The following is a 24212-nucleotide window of genomic DNA, read 5'->3' on the forward strand; positions in this document are numbered from 1 at the left end:
GACCAGGCTACCCTCAAACTCAAGGGATCTGCCTGCCTCTGCCTCCTGCCTGAGTGGTGGTATTAAAGGTGTGCACCACCGCCACCACCACTCAGTCTGGACTCTAAATCTTAAAAAAAAAAAAAAATTCTTTTTATACTTATATGCATGTGTATCTAAGTTTAAGAGGTTTTCAGGATCAAAATCAGGTTGCCAAGCTTAGTAGCAAGTGCCTCTACCCACACTTTTATCCTATGCACCACTGATCCTAGCAGTTTCTATAGGAATACATGCCTAAATGAGAAGATAATCTCACTTAAGAAAGGAGAAGACTAGCCGGGCGTGGTGGCGCACGCCTTTAATCCCACCACTCAGGGGGGCAGAGGCAGGTGGATCTCTGTGAGTTCAAGGCCAGCCTGGTCTATAGAGTGAGTTCCAGGACAGCCAGGGCTACACAGAGAAACCCTGTCTCAAAAAACCAAAAAGTAAGAGAAGAAGGTAGGAGGAGGGGGCAGTGGCAATGGCAGCTCATCTACAGGCCTCCAAGCAAACACCAACCAGTGGAAACAGGGCTCAATTTCCACACCTAGGAAACCACCTCTCCCTGCAGCCTGTCTCTCATGCAGACAGGAGGCAGGAGAGATGGCTCAGCCATCAAGTGCTCACCACACAATCATGCAGACTGAGTTCAGATTCCGTGCACCCACACAGAGGCCAGGCGGGATCACTTGTGCCTGGAACCTCTAATGGCAGAGACAGACAGACAGACAGTTCTTGGGAGCTCACTGGACAAAAGGCTAGCTGAAAAAGGTTGAATTCCAAGTAAAACTGTCTCAGAGAGTGAAAGAGAGAACACGAATAGGCCGGGTGTGGTGTGCATACCTTCAATCCCAGTACCTGAGAGGCAGAGGAAGGCCAGGGTGTCTATACGGTGAGTTCCAGGCCAGCTGGGGCTACGTACTGAGTGAGAGCCTGTCTTTAAAAAAGGAAGACATTCAAAAAGAATGAAAAAGGGAACAACAGATATTCTCTAAGGAATCAAGGAGGTGCTGGTGTACGTTCTCAAGACCAGCCGCAGACGGCAACTCCTGAGGCTCCCAGAGAAAGGAGGTGGACCGCTCCCTAGGCCAGAGATGGTCTGAGCAGTCATGCCGCCTTCCAGCGGTTGGGAGCCTGTCCCACAGGTCCTCATGGTTCCTCCTGGAGCACCAGTGCTTTAAACAGACCAGCAGAGTCAGAGGCTGGAGTTAGAAGAGGCTGCCCCATGTTACCAAAGCTGATACGGGCAGCGTGGGCAGGCTCAGACGATTCTGGATCACAGAGGGCCCTCAAACACTGCTGACTGTTAGGATGTCTGAGAAGCTGTTCTCGAGGAAAACAGAATTGCACACTCACCGCTCACACTGGCAACATGCACCCTGAAGTCCTAAAGGTCTAGCTGGGTAGAAGGCCACACAGCAGTACCAAGGAGCACGCACTGTGTTTTGTACTAGTCTTCAAAGTTTTGGAGGATGAGGCAATTTCTACAGAGTAAGACCCACCTAGAAGATTGTGCTGCTTTACAAACCAAGTGTCTAACAGAAAACCAATTCCAAGGGGAAAAGGGATGGGACACTGGGAACAAGAAAGGAGGGCTGGCACGTGTCCTATGTGCACTGCACACACAGGGGATGTCAGAGGCTGAAGCCCAGGTAAACCCCCACTCACTTCTACAAAGGACAGCGTTCTTGAAGAAATGATTGTCTTTTCCTTCCTCTTCCTCCGCCTGCCTTTTCTTCCCCGGCTGATGCTGGAATGCTTTTCTCAGAACTGGCTTCTTGCCCTCCTTCTCCACTTGGATCTCACAGGTAGGCTCCAGCTGTGGCATTGGCCTCTCCTCATCTGAGTTGTCGAAGGGCTCATTCAGCACTTCCGTCGTCTCGGAAATGGTCTCGGTTGTTACACTGCTGTTGATCCTCCTGCGTTTACGACCCCTTTTCTTCTTTACTACAAAAGGCCTCTGAAATTAATTCCAAACATAATACGTAAGTGCTCCTGAGAAATGAAATGGTTGAGGCAATATGCAGCAAGTGTGTACTGAGCGCGCGCCTGAGCACCTTACATGTCAGGACTTCTGCACAGCCTTTGTACTTAACCTTCCATTTGATGTTCAACATCCCTCTTGGGCACCAAGAACACAGGCAAGTGTTTTCCAAATAAAACCCTTGTTTACTCAAGCAGACGCTTTGAGGAGAACATCCTAGCAATGTGGCTGCAGACTTTAAAAGCTGAGCACTGCTTTTCTAACATGTACTTTCTAGTGGCACTTGCCAGCTTCAGAATCTGGCACAGCGGACTTTTTAGAAACAAGTGTTTTTACAAATGCTGCGGCCATCAGCTGTCGGTCAGTCCTTGTTATTCTGTAACTGCTCTGGGGAGACCCACTGCATCACATGGGCAATGGAAGACCAACCTCCTTGTCCCAGAAATCAGTGGGTGCTTAAAGAAACAATTATTCTACTGGTTAGAAATCAACAGAGGGCCGGTGGTGAAGCACACCTTTAATGCCTCGGGAGAGGCAGAAACATGTGGATATTTGTGAGTTCGAGGCCAGCCTGGTCTACAGAACTAGCTCCAAGACAGCCAAGGCTATACAGAGAAACCCTGTCTCAAAAACACAAAACAACAAAACAAAAAAGCCAACAAACAAACAAACAAACAAACAAAATAAATAAATAAATAAAAAGAGAGAGAGAAAGAAAGAAAAGAAACAAGAAAGCAGGGTTAGAGAATGGCGGCTGCTGAGATGTGGGCAATTAATAATAATTTTAGACTATTTTTATGGAATATATTTTATGGAAGATACCTTAAAAAGTGAACTCTCTGAATAGGACAATGGCACAAATGATATCCCTTGGTTTCAACAATAAGCTATTTTCCCAAGGCAAGAAGCATCTGATATATAAAATTTAAAGAAGGAATAGGTAGATTCAAAGCTATAAGATATGTGCCAATGAGCCATGAAATTGATGGACGTCCTCGGTGAGGTTCAGTGTGTTTCCATGAACGTCAGCCTCTAGGGCTGGGGTGGAGCTCACTGGCAGAGCACGTAGCTCTTGTGTACAAGGCCCAATGGGCTCCATTCCTAGCACCTCAGACAGACAGTACCAAAGAGTTCCTGTATCTTACATTTTTAGTGCTTTCAATGTTCTTAAAGAACACAAATAGGCCTGTTATTAATTAGTAGCTTGTTATCAGTTTCCTTCGTCTGCTTACCCTCCCTAAGCCACTAGACTTCCTCAAATGCAGGTGCAGCCTATGTGAGAGCTGGCTTCCCTCAGGTGGTGTTGGTATGGACAACAGTGGCGCATGTCCTGTCCTGAATGATTCTGGCTCTTCATGTTTTTAGATCACATTCCTCTCATTCTACTTAGGATACATGAATGTATTCTCTGTATAAGAAATTAATGCTCAAGCTGAGCGTGGTGGCGCACACCTTTAATCCCAGCACTCGGGAGACAGAGGCAGGCGGATCTCTGTGAGTTCAAGGCCAGCCTGGTGTACAAAGCGAGTCCAGGACAGCCAAGGCTACACAGAGAGACCTTGTCTCAACCCCCCCAAAAACCCAACAATCCCCCCCAAAAAACAAAAACAAAAAACAAAAAAAGGGGGGAGGGGAGAAAAAAAGAAAGAAAAAGAAATTAATGCTCAGTAGCTACAAGTGCACTTCGTGGGATGTTCCCCTCTGCTACATCCTAGTTGGTAGTTAGACTAGCAAAGTGCCTGACAGACGCCTCTCAGGACAGCTTCCCCTGGGGAAGAGCCTTCACTTGTACCATGTCATCTACTTGTCGAGGCTGTACTAACACTATCTGGTCCTGCTGTATGCCACAGACAGAAACTGCAGACAAAGACAGTGGATGGGGGAGAACAATCACCTACAGACAGGAAAAGAAAAAAAAGGGGGGGGGAGGGGGACACTTCTCTTTCTGTATACCACTGGGCATGGACTGGTGTAATCCGGAGAAACCACTGCTGTGTAGATGGCCACACATGCAGAGCACCAGCAGCATAATCAAGGGTCTGAAATACCAAACAACTCTATGTGAGAGCAAGGGGCATTAAAGGCAGGAGCCCTGGGCTTGGAGTTCTGAGATGTGACCTTGCCAAGCCTGACCTCCGCTGGCCTTGAAGGGTGGGCTTGTACTCTCTGAGGTACCTTTCTGGTTATCATGCAGACCAGCAGGTGGCAGTGACCACCAGACTAGAGAGCCAGCATGCTGCTAACACCAGTTCACACAGCCACAACCGTAAGCCGAATGATTATGACAATGGATCAGTGAGACCACATATACATAAACTGCACCTACAGAGAGAACCCAAACTAACAGGCACTGCAAAGACAGGTCAGCAGACTGCAAACAGTTCCCAGGCCGACAGTGTCAACACACACACACCTTTCTCTTAATGGAAACTGACTGCGGTTTAGTCAACCGTGGGGGAGATGTCTGAATGCTCTCTTCTTCTTCCTCATCTTCTTCCTCTTCATCATCATCTTCTTCTTCCTCTTCCTCCTCCTCCTCCTCTTCACTGCTCTCTTTGGACAGCTCTAATAGCTGTCCCCGCTCCCCTGCCACTGGCCGCCTCTCTGGTGAATGCAAGTATTTATTTTTCGATTGTACTTTTGCAGATGATTGCCTACTGTTAACTCTGGCCGACAGGATCTCCTGCTCCTCCTTCTCCCAGCAGCTGGCTTGTTCCATTAGTCGCTCAGCCTGGGGGTGGGGGGTGGGGCGACAGAACGGTGATTGGTGAGAGGGCAGTCACACAGTTGGAGCCTCCAGGGTCAATGCAAAAGGGTCTTAAGTGAGTTCTCATTGGGACAGCCAGCTGGCCAAGCAAATTCCCACTGTATCATCTCAGGATGACAAACCTAAGAGGACTGGGTTTCATGGGCTACTTAGCAGTATTAATGATGCAGTGGACTGATTCGGGTCCTTTCTCACTACATTACATGCTCACTCGCATGGAGCACCCAAGCAAGTTCATAAACACAAGCAATCGATTGCCATGGCAGCCCTGCAGCCCAGCACCAAGTCTGATCTGATTACATGCTGTCAGTGCTGAGAATGCTGCTTTGTGATCAATGATAAGTGTCTCATTTTTCATACTCAATTCAATAAGATTATCATGTCTTACTCGGTTAGGATGAATTAGTGCTTTATCATTTCATAAGCTCTGTCTATACACGCGAGCTTTTACAACAATGCTAATGACTCTCTCAGCTTAAGCGATCTACGGGACTAAAGTCACAACTCAGAACGACAGAGCTCAGTGTTACCTCCTTTTCAGCTTCCCGTTCTTCTTCAGAAACCACAGCATTAGAAATTAAAATTGGGGTCCACCTTAGACTCTCTGGATCAAGTTCATTGGGTCGGGAACAGCGTTTCAGCTTTTCCATGTGGCCCAATATTAACTTTTCCCTTCTAATGATGACAAACCTGTAATACAGTAAGTAAGGTAAGACAAAGTGAAATCAAAAGCTGAGAGCTAGCTGGGCATGGCTGCACACACCTTTAATTCCAGCACTTGGGGAGAAAGAGACAGGAGGCTCTTTTGTAAGTTCATGGCCAGCCCGGTCTACAAAAGGAGCCCAAGGGCAGCCAGAGCTACACAGTGAGGCCCTATCTAAAAATCAAACAAAACAAAAAACAAAAATAACAACTCAATATTAGGTGGGCATGCTGGTGCATGCCTGCAGCCCTAACATTCAGGAGGATCAGCATGCGTTTGAAGCCTGACTGGGCTACAAGCGCCTGCCTTAAAAGACAAAGCAAAGCAAGGTCCCCAGCCAACCTAGGTGCCTGTGACCCAGGTTGTGAAAAATGGAAAATATAACAAAAGCACTAATAGGAGGCCTAACCCTGCTGTGGGGATGCCTCACCTGGCCCTGCTGTGGGGACCCCTCACCTGACCCTGCTGTGGGGACGCCTCATCTGGCCTTGCTGTGGGGACCCCTCACCTGGCCCTGCTATGGGGACCCCTCACCTGGCCTTGCTGTGGGGACCTCTCACCTGACCCTGCTGTGAGGACGCCCTCACCTGACCCTGCTGTGGGGGCGCCTCACCTGGCTAGGGACCATGGCACTCACCTGCCATCTCTCCTGTCAATCATGTGGAGGTGCTGCAGAGTGGTGGCAATGTCGTGTGGGCACATGCCCGTGGCTCTGCTAATGGCCTTGATGCTGATGTGTCTCTCGTGGTGGTGGTAGAGGTATTCCAAGATGACGCTCTTCCAGTAGGCCAGGTAGGAGAGCCGGCCCAGATCCGAAAGTGGCTTTTCAGGAGACCCCGCTTGGCCTTCCCTTCGAGAAAGCAAATAGCCTAGGGCAGAAAAAGCAAAGCTCCACTCAGCGTGGTGGTTTCCAGAGTTGGGTCCAGGGGCTGCTAGAAAACATCATCAGCGGTAAGGTGAAAGCACTACACAGGTGAAGTGCATTCTGTCAAGCAAACTGCCTCTTCCAATTACAGTGATGTCACCTCCTCAAATTTCTGCTTGTCAATCTTTTGTGGTGGCACTGTCAGCCAATTCACACAGCTGGCGGCAGTAAACCTACAGAGACTGAAAGCTATGACTAAAGACATTACTTCTGGGGAGTCTCAACACATAAATCCCCTGCAAGCTTGAAATTCTTTCAGATCCTCAATGTTAGGCACTCAGGGATCCTGGGGAGGGAACACCCGACATTAATGGGCAGTTTGTTTTCCTCAGGAGGACCCGCTGACCCTCTGACAGCCGGGCCTTAATAGAAGGCCTTTGGCTGACACAGACTGTATTGCCTGCTCCATTTGACCAGCCGGGTGATCTGAAGCTGTTTTAGGACTAATAAAACAACATCTTTCAAGTCAATGGTGGCAACTCACGATAGCTTTGCTACCTCTATTTTACCCTCTTCAAGAAAATTAACTTTTAAGCCAACCCCAGAATGTTGCTCTACAAATTACAAATAAGATACATGAAAAAACAAAACAAAACAAAAGCACACTGTTCCATGTGCATTTTGAAAACCCGAAGCACATGAACCTTGAACAAGCCAGGCTCTCTGGCAAAGGAACTCTTACATGAGGAAACTTTAAGCCCGCTTAGAGGAAATGAATGAAAGCCGGCGGCTGTCCTGGTAATTAAGAGCCACTTATGGAGTAGAGAAGAAAGGCTGTCTGTCAAGTAAAGATGTCTTCTTTGCTCTAATTATTTCAACAGCTTCACCTTGGTGAACTTCCTGGATTTAAACAAACATCAGCCACATACAGTAGGTGGCAGCAATCACCAAATCAGGCTGCTTGATAACCACCCAAATCTTCAGCATTTCTCTTCTTTATCTGCATTTCCAAAATGGCTGCACTTGCAAGAATATTCTGTTTTAGTTTTGTTGGTGTTGTTACAAAGAGAAATCAATGCCTCTGATCCATTTTTCCTGCTTCTCAAAAGCACTGCAAATAATACAGAAATCTAGAACAAGAGATTCTATCTATTATCAACAGCATTGTAGAACCTTGACAGTTTTACTCTGAATGTCACTGCACACAATAGAAATAAAAACAATCGGGTTTTGCCTAAGATTTTTGGCTTAGCTCATCTCGCCATGTTTACGTATCTGACTGAGCGCAAACAAACAGCAGACTTGTACAGCCAACCACTGCGACGCATCACCCTGCTAGGCTGAGGCTGCAATAGCGATGTCAGCATGCTATGCAGACGGGTGCTGTGCTGAAGCCAGCCCACACCCAGTCCTGTCCACATGGAGAGGGCTTGCTTTGTTGCCAGAGTACTGAAGGGAGCCCAAACCTCAGAATACATATAACTGGCACGTCCGTCACCTGCTGTCTAAGTGCCTGGCACATTCTGAGAGATTCACTTAGGCAGTTGGGGGCCATAGCTCTGTACTCCTGTGGGGGCTAGGGGTTGGAGAAGGTGGGGTCAGGCACAGAACCATGGATGAGAACTGTGTCTCTTGTCCACGAGATCCCTGCAGTGACTATGGAGTCCCCAGGCCCTCCATAGTTCACCCACTGTTGAAGGTAGAACTGTCATCTGGCCCGTGGGAAAGCTCTCTGCACAAGCATAAGAGTGACAACACAGCGAGCCCCTCACCCCACGCACCACACTCTCCACTGCACAGCTCACCTTACCCAGGAAGCACATGCTTGTTGTTCTGTCTATGTTGCCATGTTCTGAACTAAGAAGGAGGCAGCCAGACCACTCCTCGCCGCCCACTCCGCCACCGCCACCCTACCTAGCTGTTCCTGTTCTTGCACCCTGAGTCTAACTGAAAAGGTGAGGTTACTCAGACAAGCAGGCAACCTGAACCCCTGGGGAGCATGGGAGTATGAGACTTTCAGTACCCGCTCCTGCCATGTCAAAAGACTGTCTCCTAGGTCATTCCCGTGAGCCCTTGACTGTAACAACTGTAGTGTGTTGTGGGCTCTGAGCCACTAGTCTTTCCCAGCAAATACCCTCCTGCTGTACATGCAAATGTGGAGGGGAGGCAGGGGATCTGTAAGCACTTGTTGGGAGGGGCACTTTCCAGGGAGCTGAGGACAAACGGAAACCCAATGCTCAGTCAGAACCTACCGCACCTGTGCACATTTCAGGGACGAGATGATGTGTACCAACACCGCACACCACACAAAGCCGAGGCCCCCAGGTACCTGGCACTGCCTATAGCAAGTGGGTCTCTGCCACTCAAGGAACTTACAGCCAGTGGGAAGAAAATGACACTTCTGCAAAGAGCCATTTGGAAGTCTATAAAATCTCCCCCTGAAGGCGGGTACACTGATGTTAAACAGAATCCACCAGGGACAATAAAAATGACCATGACTAAATTTCTTATTAGTGAAATCACATGCAGAATGAAAGCCTGTGTCGTTTGGAAGGGTGCTGGGCCCTGGTGGCAGCGTGTCTTCTGCAGCCGGCACCTGCCTGGAAGGAGCCGAGTCGCCGGCACTGAACTGCACTGACCTTCATAACATGGGGTGTTAAGCAAGGGGCTTCCTGTCACCTTTTGTTTCTTACTTTTTCTCAGCTCTTCAAAGCACGGTTACAATACAGAGCAGACACAGTAATTTTTGGTAAGAACATTTGACTTATTAAGTAATTACAGAGATGTGATGATGGTTTAAGCTCTTAAATTTAACTTACCAAAAAGATTCCAAATAATTGATCTAAGATGCAGGGAACTAAAAAGCACTTATCTTGGAAGCCGGTGTATTGTCCTGAGGCATCTGAAACAAGTACAATACACCCCTGGTGAATAGATTCCCACGGCGTGCTAACACCTCGCCTTAATGCTTTCAATCAGAAAACTTCAACTACCTTTGGGGAAACCTACTGTTTCAGATGGAAAACAAAGTGATGTGTGGAAGACAAATCCCAGTAGCTGCAGCATAATTAATCGCTGGTGAAATTATTCCCTTGAACTTGCCTGTGGGCCAAAGGTGCTGGCAAACAGCACTCACTTAGGAGCGAGAACCTTGTAATTGAAAGCTAAGTGCCCCATACACCCTGACCTGCATTAACTATCCTATACTAGCACATTCCAGCGTCCTCGCTCGCTCCACTGGAACTGTGAACAGGGAAAGGTGAGGTCTGTGTGGCAGTGCAAGTCTTCCTTGCTGGATTATAAGATGATCCTCTCAAAGGGAAAGTGAGCACAGCACCCAGTGAACCTCACCTGTATTGAGGGTATCCTAAAGTGTCAATTCTCACAGTACCTGGTCCTGATCCAAGTCTGAAATGGTTAACTACCATTACAAAGCAGGTCAGATCCACTTTAATTAAGTAACTACTTCAATGAGGTCAAAGTTTGGCTTTGCAGACATGAATAAATTAAAAACAATTTGACCTCGACCCTCATTTATATGAAAATTCTCTCCTTTGGACAAGTGCTATTCAAGGGGTCTAGAGGAACAAAAGTATAAAGTGTTCTCTGCAAGGGTGTGACAGAGATAAGGGTCGCTCTCTTCAAAAGTGTCACACTTGGACACTTTAATCTGTCACCATCGGATTCCAAACCTTATGGACTTCCTCGCACATGAAGTATAAACTTTGGCTTGTTACTCAGCCCAATGCCCATCTGTCTAGATTATGTGAATTCAGAGTCTTCAGCTGCTTTGAGGGGAAGATAAGCTCTGAGGATTACACACACCTTTCACCAACATCTGTTTAGCTTAGTGGACTCCTCTGGCAGGCCCACATCAGAAGACAGCCTGGGCTTTGCAGGCCTGGGGAGTGACACCAGGCTTATGGCAACGTAGAGAGGAGGAAACCTGCTGCCTTTAGCCACCTAGCTCCCTGGAGCTGGCAGTTCACTGGGCCATGCAGTCTGTTATTCATTTCCTGGGCCAGCAGCACTGTGACCATGTGGACGATGGGCATGTTAACAGTTTCATTACTGGGATGGATTTGAGGGGCTGTTTATAGTTTTGTTAAACTCAGTGTCAACTCTGAAGTTAGTATCTTAAGAGAAGAGAACCCTGTTCCAAATGATCCATGACCTATTTGAAAACTTATCACTTTCCAAAAAGACAGAGATGCGTCTCAAAGTGGACATTTTGAAACAGACTGGATTTGAAACCATAGGTTGAAGACACTTCTCACCACAATTCTTTGGGCCCAGCATATTATAGAGTAGATGGACCAAACCCCCTGAAACTACTCGAGCAGCAGCAACATATGCTTTCCCAAGACCCTAAAGGTGACTCAAGGTCAAAGCCCTTGAGCACCACAGCTCTGGAGCTGCTAGGTAGAAAGGCTTGTGAAGCGGGAGAGATATTAAATGCCCAGTGGGATGAGACAGGGCCCATCAGTTCCTTGCTGGTAGAGAACAAAACGGAATGGATTTTCTAAAGCCCCATCAGGCTATGTGTTAGCTAGAGTTACTGAGCGGCGGATTGCTCTATTCTCTGCCTGGGTGTCACAAACCGAACAACTCTGGCTCCAACAAATGAATTCCAACCTAGATGGTACAGAGTGGGGCCCAAGGTCTCACACTGTGGAGAGGCTCTTGAGCAGTAAAAGTCTGTATATTGTTAAATCAGTGGTTCTAAGACATCTTGGCTTTAGAACTTTGTATTTTAAACACTTATTTAAGACTCCAAAGAGCCTTTGTTTATCAAGATTGTATCTGTTGGTTTTACTAAGAAGGGACATTTATTAATTTTAAAACAGCAATAAACCTTATGATGTTACCATAATTTTAGATAATAAAAAAGCCTTCCCTGCATTTTCTAAAATATAAACAATAGCAAGAAGACTTGTTTTACATTTCCACATTCTTCAGTGTCCTTTTTTTTTTTTTTTTGGTTTTTCGAGACAGGGTTTCTCTGTGTAACAGCTCTAGCTGTCCTGGAACTTGCTCTGTAGTTCAGGCTGGCCTTGAACTCACGGAGATCTGCCTGCCTCTGCCTCCCGAGTACTGGGATTAAAGGAGTGCGCCACTTCTGTCCTTAATCTGTTGTGTTTATCACAGGTCATGACATTTCTGAAAAGTCCCATTCTACAGTCACGAGTGAAGAAGAGGTGAAGGGCAAACAGTGCTGCTTAGAGACACTTAGGGTGCTGCGGACCATGTGACCTGCACTCTCACACCATCTCTGTTATATGAAAAATAGCAACTTTGAAAAGCAGGGCAACAAGAACTTCAGAAGTGTCATCTATAGCACATACTGTGACAGCCCACAAGGAGCCAGGAGGAGCACAGGCTCTGGAGCCACAGACGGTGCAGTGGAACCCAGGACTCATCATCAAACACCTACGAGACCCACAATATGTGTGTGTGTGTGTGTGTGTGTGTGTGTGTGTGTGTCCTCAGACTATGCAGCTAATAATCACACTGGTCTCTTCAAGTTACTCAAATCATCACAGGGTTAATAAAGAACACACAGAATAATGCTTAGATTAAAGATTAACAATTGAGGGTTATTCACCATAATGAATGGATGCAATCTAGAGGCCATCATTTCAAGGACTAAAAATCCTTAATATAGGGGAAATAAAGAAAACGTGTGGACAGAAAAAAATACAAACTGCAATTTGGAGTGAGACTGGATGAGCCTCCTTCCTGTTCCTACATTTGCTTGAGATACCTGAAGACCATACCACTGTCTGAAAAGTTCTCCACCACTCAAATATAAATTTAATTAAAGAAAGAGCCCCACTGAATTAGCTACTGAAAATTCCCGGCAAACATAATTTGCTCCCAAATTCCTTTTGGCTGTCAAGTATTTAACTTCAATGACTGTCCTGAAGAAACAACTAGCCTGTTAAGCCACAACAATGGCTGCCCCAGGCTTCAGAACCATGAGCATCCCAGACAGAACAAAGACACACACATTCCAAGACTCAGAGTGTCCTGGGAAAATGGCTTGAACCAGGAAACTGAGGGAGTGGAGACAGCATGTCCTTGGGAAATGTCTGTTGGCTGTCCTGAGCCACACCTCAGCCTGTCTGCCATGTTCTTAGACATCTCTTCTCACAGATGGAATAGCTTCCTGGAAGGCCATTCCACGCTAAGCTCTTCCTCAGTTATGTGAAACAAGGCCACCAGTGGTCCTAGGAATAGTCTTTGTCATGTTCCACCCAAAGGCAGGCCTATACTAGAGACATGATCCCCTGGTGCCGTGTAGCACACATGTTCAAGCCTACACACCATGTTCCCATGGCTCTCTGGTGGCTGCTGATGCTCTAGAAGGCTGTAATCAATCTGCATCAGTTGCCAGGGGAAGATGTGGTGCTTAGATACACACTCACAGTTAGGGCAGGTGGCAGGAAAAGGGACTCTCCTCCCTCTGTGGTGCCTGTCACAGAGGGTGCTGCACATCTGTGACGTGCCTCTGAGCTCGCTGGCCAGGGCAGTATCTGCTCCAATGGAAGCAGTTTGAGGGCCAGAGGTAAATCCAAAGCCACACAACAGAGCCAAGCCAACAGTGCCTTTATAACTGATCACCCAACTTAATGGGAGGTCTCCCCAGCAACCTTCCTGTCTTTTGATGTAGCTATGGTTCCCACCCACGGTGGCATATTATAATCCCTTCCAGGCTTGTAACAAAGCTTCACGTCTGTCTCATTCAATCTCAGCTCTTGCTTACCTCAGGACGGTTTGGTTTCAGACATATATTATTAAGCAAAAGTCTCAAGGACTGCCTTTAAACAATAATTTTAAAGGGGTACATCACCCCTACCCCAAAGGCGGGAGTGCTGTCTAGTGAGAGACGTGGAGAGAAGACACTGCGTTAGTAAAGAGGGCACAGGTTGCATTTCACAGAGATTTCTTTCAGTCAAATGGAACTGAGGACTGATTGTGTCCTAATTTCCCTCTCTGTGGCTGTGACAAAAAAACACTCTTCCCCAAAGCAATAGGGAAAGAGTTTCTTTGGCTTGCACTCTAGGAAAAGGTTTATGTGAGGTAATCAGGGCAGGAAGTAAAGCTGAAATCACTGCTCATGCCGGCTCATGTTCAGCTAGCTTTCTTTTCCCTTTTTTTGAGACAGGGTCTCTCTATGTAGCCCTGGCTGTCCTAGAGGTCACTATGTAGACCAGGCTGTCTTTGAACTCACAGAGATCCTTCTGCCTCTGCCTCCCAAGTGCTTGAGATTAATTAAAAATCGTGTCACTATGCCTAGCTGCTAAGTTAGCTTTCTTATAAAGCCTGCGTAGGGATGGTGCTGCCCACCCTGGCTGGGTCCTCCCACATGTCACTAATTAAGACAACCTGATCTCAGCAATCCTTCCACTGAGGCACTGGCTGTGTCACGCTGACAGCTAAGGCTAGCTAGGAGAGTTTGCTAGAGTAAGGTGTGCCATTCACGCTACACCCTGCTTCAGAGGAATAGGAGATTTTGTTTTGTTTTGCTGTGTAACAGCTAGGCTGTCAAAGCTGGCCCTGAACTCACAGAGATCCGCCTGCCTCCCGTGTGCTCAAGTATTTTCTTGAGAAGATGACTGTGTGTGAAAAGAACTCAACCCACAATTTCCTTGTTAGGAAAATAAGGTCCTGAGACATAGGATAAAATGGTGTAGAAGAAGAGATAAATACTCTGCCAGTATCACAGATGACCAAACTAACATAATTTAGAAATTTTTAAAACGTTTAAAGCTTAAAAACTATAAATATTTATATAAACATATTTTGAATGTAACCACACTGTTCACGAAGCCACCGCCTCTCCCAAACATCAGTCAAGCTCTGATCCGCTGCGAGGCATACTGGGAGATGGTGACAGGACAGAAGTGAGGAAGTGTGCTTTTACATCCTAGTAGGTAGATGCTTAGCATGGAAAGGTTCTTGCTGATGAGCTGAGTCTCTGGGCCCCACGTGCTTGGAGAACTGACTTCTACAAGTTGTCCTCAGACTTGCACATATGCACCATGGCACCCACACACAATAAACGCAGTAACATTATTTTTAAATTCTAGGGTATTTTAGGAATAGAAAAAAATTTACAAAAGAGAAAAGTTAAGAAGTAATCTGGTATTTAAAACCAATTTCTTCTCTTAGAAAAAATTTTCATCACACTAGGAACTGTTTGAAAAAACATTCTAAAAAATAAGGTATTATCAGCAAAAACAAAAACCAAAAAAAATCCTAAATTGCTGTTCTCTACCCTCCTTGGATTGCTACCCAAGTAGAAACTTGAATAAAATTTCACATACAAGCACAAAACCCTGACCAAGAATTTCCTATTGAAAAGCTACATGATTTTGAATTCTCCACTAAACTCACACATTTGGTCTGATGCACGCACTTTCAGCAAAGGGCTGTGTGCTCCTACACACCCTGGTGCCAAGGTACCACAACTGAGCTGAACTGAAGCTGGGCTTTCTTTGGGCCACTTTTATAGGCCTAGAGCTCTGTGGGGCAGCTGAGTCAGCTGGGGTGGGTGGGGCTTGCTTACACGGCTGTGGATGTTAACACTGCTCCTGAATCAGGCTCAGGAGCCAGCCTGGCCACATAGCCTGTACACCGAAGCATTCAGGAAGTTATGGGAGAAGGACTGAAAGTTCAAGGCCTGCCTGTGCAACTATTGCTATCAACAGGTAAAAGGGATGGGGTGGGGTGCTAGCCTAGCATGTGTGAGCTGAAGTTTAGTACCAAGTGCCACTAGGACACGCCAGACAGGTGGTTGCAAGTTAGAGTGCAACCCACTTTCCTTTTCTCCCTGCCCTCCCCACTCCTACTTATAACCCTCCAAATATATACACATCCCCCTTCAATCCCCCAGCCCCCAAGTGTACACCAGCACCCCAGGTCTGGAAACTGAGTTTTCACAGAGCAACTCAGATCGTATACATCTTGGCTTCAGAAAAAGTGGGAGAATAAATCTCTTTCTACTTTCTCTTTGTTTTCAAATGAAGTCCATCTCAACAGTAAGTTGTCCAGCTGGGTGTGGTAGCACATGCCTTTAATCCCAGCACTCAGGAGGCAGAGGCAGGCAGATCGCTGTGAGTTCAAGATCAGCCTGGCCTACAAAGCGATGGTCCAGGACAGAGTGCATGCTGGGTGGGTCAGGTGGGTCATATAGTTAAGTGACTGGCTGCCTTGCCAGTGGCTTTGGTCATGGAGGGACTTTAAAGTTTAGATGTGTCTGTGGAGAGAAACAAGACTATATGCTATATCACACTAGCAAGGGTGTGTGTGTGTGTGTGTGTGTGTGTGTGTGTGTGTGTGTGTGTGTGTGTGTGTATGTGTGTGATATATATATATAAAATTGCTGAAGCAGTAACAAGGATTATTTCTTTTGAGACAAGTTGTCACTTTGTAGCCCTAGCTGGCCTGGATGAGGCTGGCCCCCAACTGTATTTGCTTCAACCTCCCAAGTGCTGGGATGGAAGGCAAGCACCAGCACATGTCTAAGGATTTATTTTTTAAAATCGAACCTTGCTATGGAATGGCTGTGAACTAGTGTTCTACCTGCCTCAGCAGCTAGTGCATTGGTGTTACCAGTGTAGCCCTGTGCCCAGGGTATTACTAGCAGTATTAAAAGACATCAATGGATCCTTTTGAGCTTGCAGATAGCACGTTGCTCTGAATCCCTTAAATGACATACAGTTCTGCCTGCTGTTCAGACTGACTCTAACACTGGAAGCAGCTAGAATTAAGGCATCAGTAACAATATATTAACATGAGCACAGCATTAGCCACAGTCTTTGTTTACACTGTGTGGTCACTGTTAATCACCAAATCTCCAACGTTCCAAGTACTGGAATCTCGTAGAGGGAGGGCTCTGGTGGTTGAGCATCGACCATGTGCATACCAGACTCTGCTTTCCATCTTTAGCTAGAGACAAAGCTCAGGGTGTCTAATTTGTCCACTACCAGGCAACTGTTAAATCCATGAGCCACAGACCACATAAGTACCAGTAACTTAAGCACACATGGTAATAGCTAAAGTTCATTACTGAGAACTCAATTCAATGCTATATGGCAAGCAGTCATATGGCAATCATCATTTACAAATCAAAGGACAGCGCATGTACTCGGGAGGGTATGTTCGCCAAGGTGGTGGTGGTATGTGATTATGGACAAGTATAGTGGACTGTAAATTATAGAACTGTCTCTTATAATTGCTCTGCTGTAGAACAGAAACAAACTTCCTGTGTAATTTGCAGAGATGGAGACTAAGATACACAATCACTTTTTCCTTCGTTTTAACCCTTTAGCAGTTATTTAATTATGTGTGATGCAGTCAAAGAAAGTTAATTTATGGAAACTTGGCAGGAAGGTATTTCAAAGGAAATCCTCTGAAAAGCTCCCAGTAGTAATGAAATCTGGTGCCTTCTCTTCAGGGAACAGTTATCTAAACTGTTTGCACCTTTAAAACAAATTCACAAGGGCTGGAAAGACGGCTCAGAGGTTAAGAGCACAGTCTGCTCTTCCAGAGGTCCTGAGTTCAATTCCCAGCAACCACACGGCGGCTCACAACCATCTATATAATGTGATCCTATGCCTTCTCTGATACACAGGCAGAATAATGTATAAATAGTAAATAAACCTTTAAAAAAAAAGAATAAAAAAAAAATCACAAGCACCACTCATTTTATCTCTTCTCTGAAAATACTTGCTATAGTCTGTAGGTTTTTAACTGGAGGCAACTGCAGGGTGGAAGGCAGGCTGGCAGAGTCCCCTGACAAACCTTCTGCTACGGTAAGGAGAACCATCATTAACTTCCTTGAATTCATGGGGAAAAGATGAAGCGTTGGGGCAAAACATTTGTGACAGGATTTTAGCCTGAAGAACAGAAAGCCAGCCATCTTCTTTTCTCTCTCTCTCCCTATCCCTCGATCTCAGCCGGTACAGCTTCCTTTTGACAGGCTCATCCTTTTCTTTGCCATTGTCTCTTCTGTAAGCACTGGTTTCTTTCTGAACGTGCAAACCTCCCAAGCGCATTGGACCAAGCATTCTAGTAGGCAGGAAGGGCATTTCCTACTCACTCCTGCAGTGTCTGCCAGGACTGTATTTGTTCACTTTGGATCTTAATAAACAGAGAGAGAGCAGAGGCTGAGTGCCAAGACTGTAATGTCTTTTTATCTCTCTGGCCTCAGTTAGAGTTTCTCTCTAGTCCACCTCATTGTACAAATATTTCTTTGTTATCATTTAAACAGCTTTTAAAGTTATTTTATTATTTTTTATGTGTGTGAATATTTTGCTGTGCACCTTCTTGGTGCCTGGTGTCTGGAGGCCAAAAGAGGGAGTTGGATTCCCTAAAACTGGAGTCACAGATGGTCATGTGACGCATGCGGGTTCTGGGAACTGGACACGGGTCCTGTGGACAAGGAGCCAGTACTTTTAACTGCTGAGCCATTTCTCAAACCCCCAGATAAGTATTTATCTGAATCTTCCATTTCATCACCCTTCACTCTTCAATCATGTTTAAGAGTGGAAGTAGCTAAGTGTAGTGGCGCATGGCTACAATCCTAGCACTTAGGGGGCAGAGGCAAGAGGATCGCTGTGAGTTCGAGGCCAGCCTGGTCTACAAAGCCAGTCCAGGACAGCCAAGGGTATTATACAGAGAAACCTTGTCTCAAAAAACAAAAACAAACAAACAACAAACAAAACAAAACAATTGGGTGGAAGGAGAAGTTACAGGAAAGCCAATGGCCATGGACTGAGACCCTGAGACTCAGAGTCTAGTGATGTTTGGTGTACCACTTCACATAAAAGCAGCCTTGCAAAGGCTGACAGGAAGCTGGTGCTGGCACCAAGCACCTTCATACCTGACGCTTATGTAAAGCAGTAAAGACGAAACACTATCTCTCTACAACACTACTGATGCAATACCATCAGTAAACAGAAAAGAGTTACAGCTACAAAACAGATACCACAGGGTATTTGACCTCCCACTTTAAAACAGTGCCTTAAAACAAAACATGCTTCCACAAATATAAAAGTCTACACAGTGTGCAGCTTCGTGGATTGCCATATGGCAACTGCGTTTGTAACTGTCACCTGGACACGACATAGAATTTGTTGATCATCACCAGGGAACTTCCATTTGTCCCAGGCAATGGCCCCCACCTAAATAAGTAACCATTATCAGGGCTTTCCTAGTAATCCTCGATAGGTTTTTATATTTCTTACTATTTTCAGATTAATTTATTTGTTTGTTTATGTGTGTTTTTTCAAGACAGAGTTTCTCTCTGTCGCCTTGGCTGTCCTGGAACTCACAGAGATCCCACCTACCTGTCTCCCGAGTGTTGGGATTAAAGGCGTGCACCACCACCACTACCTGGCTTTATATTTATTTATTCTATGAGCGGTTGCTTGCATGTATGTCTGTGTACCATGTCATGCTTGGTGCCCACAGAGGCCAGAAGAGGGCACCAGATCCTCTGGAACTGGGGTTTACAACGGTTGTGAGCCACCATCATGTGGGTGCTGGAAGCTGAGTGCTATTAACCATGGAAGCATCTCTCCAGCCCCTATTATTATTTTTTATTTTTTTTAGGTTTTTCAGGACAGGGTTTCTCTGTGTAACAGTCCTGGCTGTCCTAGACTCGCTTTGTAGACCAGGCTGGCCTTGAACTCACAACAATCCTCCCACCTCTGCCTCCCGAGTTCTGGGATTAAAGGCGTGTGCCACCACGCCGGGCTTCCAGTCCCTACTATTATTACTGTTGTTGTTGTACTTTTACCACCAAAATATCTAGGTGCTAATACAGTTGTGTCCATTTAAAAAAGTGACAAGCACTGTGCTTATGGCTGGGTTTTCCGCCACGCACCAGTCCCTGTCCCCAGGAAACCACTGCCGAGGCCTCACTTAACCGCTGCTTACTGGTTATTTGAGTGGAGTTTGTCCAACTGTGTGTTCCAACATGACTCACTGCACATGTCCACTGGTTAGTAACCTGAGCAAAGATTACACAACAACAAAATCCACCAGTGTGCCAAAACCTGAGAAACTCTGAGCTGTGTAAAGCAAAGCAGTGTTCAGAAAAAATGAGACTGTAGCCCATGTTTCATATTTACAATGTCTTCATTGAAGCAATGAATACACAATATTCTATACAAACTATTTATTTGCTCTTATTTATGACAAACTTAGTTTCTTTGAAAGAGATACATAAACCACTGGCTGCCCTGCCTCATGCAATGCATTTCAATGCATTCAGTAACATCAACCTTTGAATAAATCACCACAAACTCAATTTTCAACCTCGATGTTATCTTTAACATATTAAAATATATCATATATCAGCTCCCTGTACTAAAACAGTAGTGGCAAAAGCTTTTAGTAAAGCATATTATAATGAGAAAATAAGGAAAAATGCTCATCTTCCTCATTATATTATAGACTAGACTCTATTAAAATATGTCACTATCACACTTAATTGCACAGACCTAAACAAGTCTTCCAGGGACCTACAAAAGCCCAATGACAGCAGCTGGCCAGGAGCATCCAAGTGTTAAGAAAAGGGCCCCTATCTGAGAGCTGGAAGGAGCTGGATTCTACTTTACAAGGACTTGTTTTTCTTTACTGACTGCCATGGCTACACTGAACAGGTAGGAGAGCGAAGGGAAAAGGAGCAGAGAGAGCTGGCTTCATCAACACCGGACTCTTACTTCCAACATAGGCTCACATGGGTGGGGTGTGGCCCTAGTGGGAGCTTTATGACTACACCCTATTGTACACATGGCAAATCCACCTGGCTCCCAGGGTAAGGGGATAAGGCTGCCTGGACAAGATGGACAGGCATTGCAATTCTGGTTACCTCAACTATTTTTACCCACCTGGACCCATTTTGGGTTACCTATGAGAGTGTGGCCCCAAGTTACCCACACATGCAAAGATGCCCAGAACTACTCACTGGAGAGACTGTCTTAGCATGGCCTAGCATGGCTAGGACACTTCCTGAGAAAATCCCCAGTGTGCTACAATGCTACACTTCTTGTCCCATGAGAGAAGCCAGTGGTCTGCCCAGCCCTGCTACAACCAACAGTTGCCACCAGTGTCTTACAAGGGACAAGCCAACATCAAACTGTATTTGAAAAAAAAAAATCAGTTTCTTGCAGATTGAAATCATTCAGAACCTCTGATTAATTTTTACTTAAATTGTACGGAAGCTCTTCTAAGAAAAACAGTAGTCTACCCGGGTGTGGTGGTGCATGCCTGTAATCCCAGCACTCAGTATCTCTGTGAGTTCAAGGCCAGCTTGGTCTACACAAAGTGAGTCCAGGACAGTGATAGCCATACAGAGAAACTCTGTCTCGAAAAACAAAACAAAACCAAAAAAAACCAAAAACCAAAAACAAAAAAACAGAAAGAAAATAAAAGAAAACCAGTAACCTACTCTTTTTTGCTTGTTGGTTTGAGACAGAGTCTTACTGTATAGCCCAGATTTCCTGGAACTCGATATATAGGCCAGGCTAGCCTCGAACTCTCAACCCCCTTTCCTGCCTCTGCCTTCTGGCTACTGGGATTAACACATGTGCCACAAGACCCAGCAAGCAGCCTTTTCTGTCCCCTTCATTTTTGTCTTACATGTATGGCTGGCTGGCCTCCATGCGTGTCTGTTTTATGTGTATGGCTGGCTGGCCTGCATGCGTGTCTACTCATCACGTGGGTGCACAGTGCCCTGGAGCTAGAGGCCAACAGAAGGCAGTGAGTGCCCTGGAGCTAGAATTACACAATGAAGGTTGTAAGAGGTGTGTAGATGCTGAGAACTGACTGGGTCCTCTGGAAGAACAGTCTGTGCTCAGCACCACAGACCCATCTCTACAGCCCTGAAGCAGACTGTTTTTAAAGAAAATATTTTAAATAAAAATTTTCATTATTGTGATTACTGTGCAGATGTGCGTGTGAGCATGCATAGGTGCCAGAGTACATATGGAAGTCGGAACATTATATTCAGTTGGTTCCCTCTTGCTCTCTGGGCTCCTGGGACTGAACTCAGGTCATCAGGGTCACACAGCAAGCACTGACACCCACTGAGCTAGCTGTCTTGCTGAATCTAGAATCTATAATTCTAGTTAGTAAGTTTTCAGTCTTTTAGCTAGGAAAGTGTAATTAATTTCACTAAATGTCTCATATGACTTTGTATTAAAAATGGCATTTGGATATTATTGTTTTTACTTTAATCTTTTTCTTCAGCATTGCCTAACACATATATACATGTATGTGCGCGCGCACGCACACACACACACACACACACACACACACACACACACACACACACACACACACACACCCGGAGTACCAGTGTCCTAGTCTTCACAATTTAAAACAAGCCTACACTCATGTTGCTCCCAGTCTGGAAAGGCAAGCTTTCGGACCCAGTCCTCCCAGCTCTCTGCTCTGTTTTATTTGCTGTCAGGCTTGTATAACAAGCACTTTTACCTGTTAAGCCACCTTGCCAGGCCTGATCTCATTTCTTTTAATTCTATTTAAGCCACAGTCCTCCGGGTACACTTCTTACACCTTTCCCTTTGGGACACTGGAGATCTATGACGGTGTCTTAGTGTCTCTGTGCTCCCAAAGTCACTTTCCTCATAGTTTCCTGTGAGAACTGGGTACACATGTGTAACTCAGGTGACACACAGCAGTAGTTTAGACATGCCAGCTGTTTTAGGAAAGCTGTCAGCACTGAAAACACTGGTCTCCGTAGTTTTCTGGACACCATCCTCTCCCATTTTTCTGTTTCTGGTTGCTTCCTGATTCACTCTTAGCCCCTGAAGTGCTAGAGCTCCAAAGGCCCCTTCCCAGCCCCGCTTCCCTACACACCACCGCTGACCGTCCCACCTCACGGCTATTGTTTAGGAAGTAGTGCATGCCCAGTAACTTCTGCTAGCTTCTTCTCTAGTGCAGACCCCCTACTAAAGCACGGGACCCCATGAGGATTTAATCTGTCTATAGCGACTGAAACATTTAACAGACTTCCTCAAGCAGCCATGCTCCAGTACGTCAGTTCCTTAAGCTTGGTGTTCAACGTTCAGCCTGTCTCGTTAGCACTTCAATTTCTTATGCGCTCTGAACATACGCTACACAAATACGCTGCATACATACAGCCACTGCTGGCTGACAAGCCCACAAACTGGTGCTCACTTCAGTCACTGGTATTCAGGTATGTCAGGTACCACAATCATTAAGGCTTGAGACAGATAAGCAATGAGGGAAGTGAGCCCAGCACGGCTCAGGCTTTGTTTTAAGGACGATACTTTCCTTCCCGAGGACCCACGTTCAGTTTCTAGAACCCAGATAGAGCAGCAGCTCACAACCCCTGTAACTCCAGCTCCTGAAGTGGAAGGGACACCTCTGGGGAGCTCATGTTTACATGCTCACACACATACATGTAATTAAAAATAAAAAAGAATTTTTTGGATCAAACAAATCCTGATACAGATTAATAAATGTAAAAGAATAAAATTCAAAAGGCTATAGTGATATGTTTTATGCAAAAAAGAAATAGGAAAGCACACACCTACATGCTCGTTAGTACTGAAAGGACAGAAGGGAGAAACCAGAACACAGCTGGAAAGGACGGGGGACTAGGGCAAAGGCCAAAGGAGTGGAGGAACACAGCTTCAATATGGTTAAAAAACAAAAAATGAGGTCATATTTTTCCTTTTTTAAAAAAAATTTTAAACAGTAAAAACAGCAAGTATGGAGGGGAAAATGCTAAATGGAAAAGAAACAGAAATAAGCATAGCCATTTCTTTATGTGTATGTGCACATGGGCCAGAGGCTGGTGTTGAGTGTCTTCCTCTGCCAAGCTCTATTCCCCTTCAGCTTTTAAAACACACATACTTTATTTATTTATTTATTTATTTATTTATTATTTTTAATGTGGATGTACCGCTCTGTGTGTACCATGGAAACCCTGTAACTTCCTGGTGCTCAAAGAAGCCAGAAGAGGGCACCAGGTCCCCAAGGAACTGGACTCACAAACAGCTGTGAGGCGCTATGAGGGCCCTGAAAACTGAACTCAGATCTTCTGTCAAGAGCAGCCAGTGTTCTTAATGGCCAGGCCCTAACTCTCCAGCCCCTGTGAAGATTTTTTTTAAAAGAAAGAATCATAAATGGGCGGGGGGCTGGAGAAATGGCTTAGAGGTTAAGAGCACTGACTGCTCTGCCAAAGATCCTGAGTTCAATTCCCAGCAACCACAAAGTGGCTCACAACCATCTACAATGAGATCTGGTGCCTTCTTCTGGTGTGCAGGTATACATGCAGGCAGAACACTATATACATAATAAATAAATACTTTAAAATACTTTTAAAAAAAAACCCAAGAATCATAAATGGAGTTGGGTATAGTGGTACACATCTGCCACCCCCAATCTCAAGAGGTGGAGAAGGGGGTCAGAAGTTAAAGGTCAGGCCAGGTTATGTGAGGCCCTGCTTTCAAATGCCACATTAAAAAAAAAAAAAGCTTATAAATGAAAGTAGGAGGTAAAAATGGGAGAAACAGGTACTTATACAATCTCAATGTATCTTCTTACCAGACAATAATTACACGGTGGTGTGCCAGGTACCAACTTGTAACCTGGAAGTATGTTTTATGCATGAGGAGGACACACACCTTAGCTTCTCTGGTACTTCTCCCCAAAGCTTATGGCCCAAATCTAATAATGATGGAACATCAGGAAGCCCCAGGGCAGGTGCTGTACAGAACATGCCTGTACACCCCACAATGACCAAAGATCTAAAATCAAAACAAACCCAGAGACCACTGTAAATCACAGGAATTCAAGATACCCGATGACC

General features: G+C 45.6%; 1 protein-coding gene across 4 annotated transcripts in view; it reads right to left on the reverse strand.

The window, feature by feature from the left end:
• The window catches only part of KAT6B (lysine acetyltransferase 6B), a 172651-nt gene that overhangs the window by 5587 nt on the left and 142852 nt on the right, over window positions 1-24212 (reverse strand). For all 4 annotated transcript variants that reach the window (XM_084794913.1, XM_084794911.1, XM_084794910.1 and 1 more), the window contains exons 13-16: window positions 6110-6341; window positions 5300-5459; window positions 4416-4733; window positions 1687-1978 (exon numbers count right to left, since the gene is read on the reverse strand). In XM_084794913.1, the coding sequence (XP_084651039.1) occupies window positions 1687-1978; window positions 4416-4733; window positions 5300-5459; window positions 6110-6341 (1002 nt within the window). The remainder of the gene's footprint in view (window positions 1-1686; window positions 1979-4415; window positions 4734-5299; window positions 5460-6109; window positions 6342-24212) is intronic.

This window comes from Acomys minous (genome assembly GCF_964271855.1).
Source record: "Acomys minous genome assembly, chromosome: 9".
NCBI lineage: Eukaryota > Metazoa > Chordata > Mammalia > Rodentia > Muridae > Acomys > Acomys minous.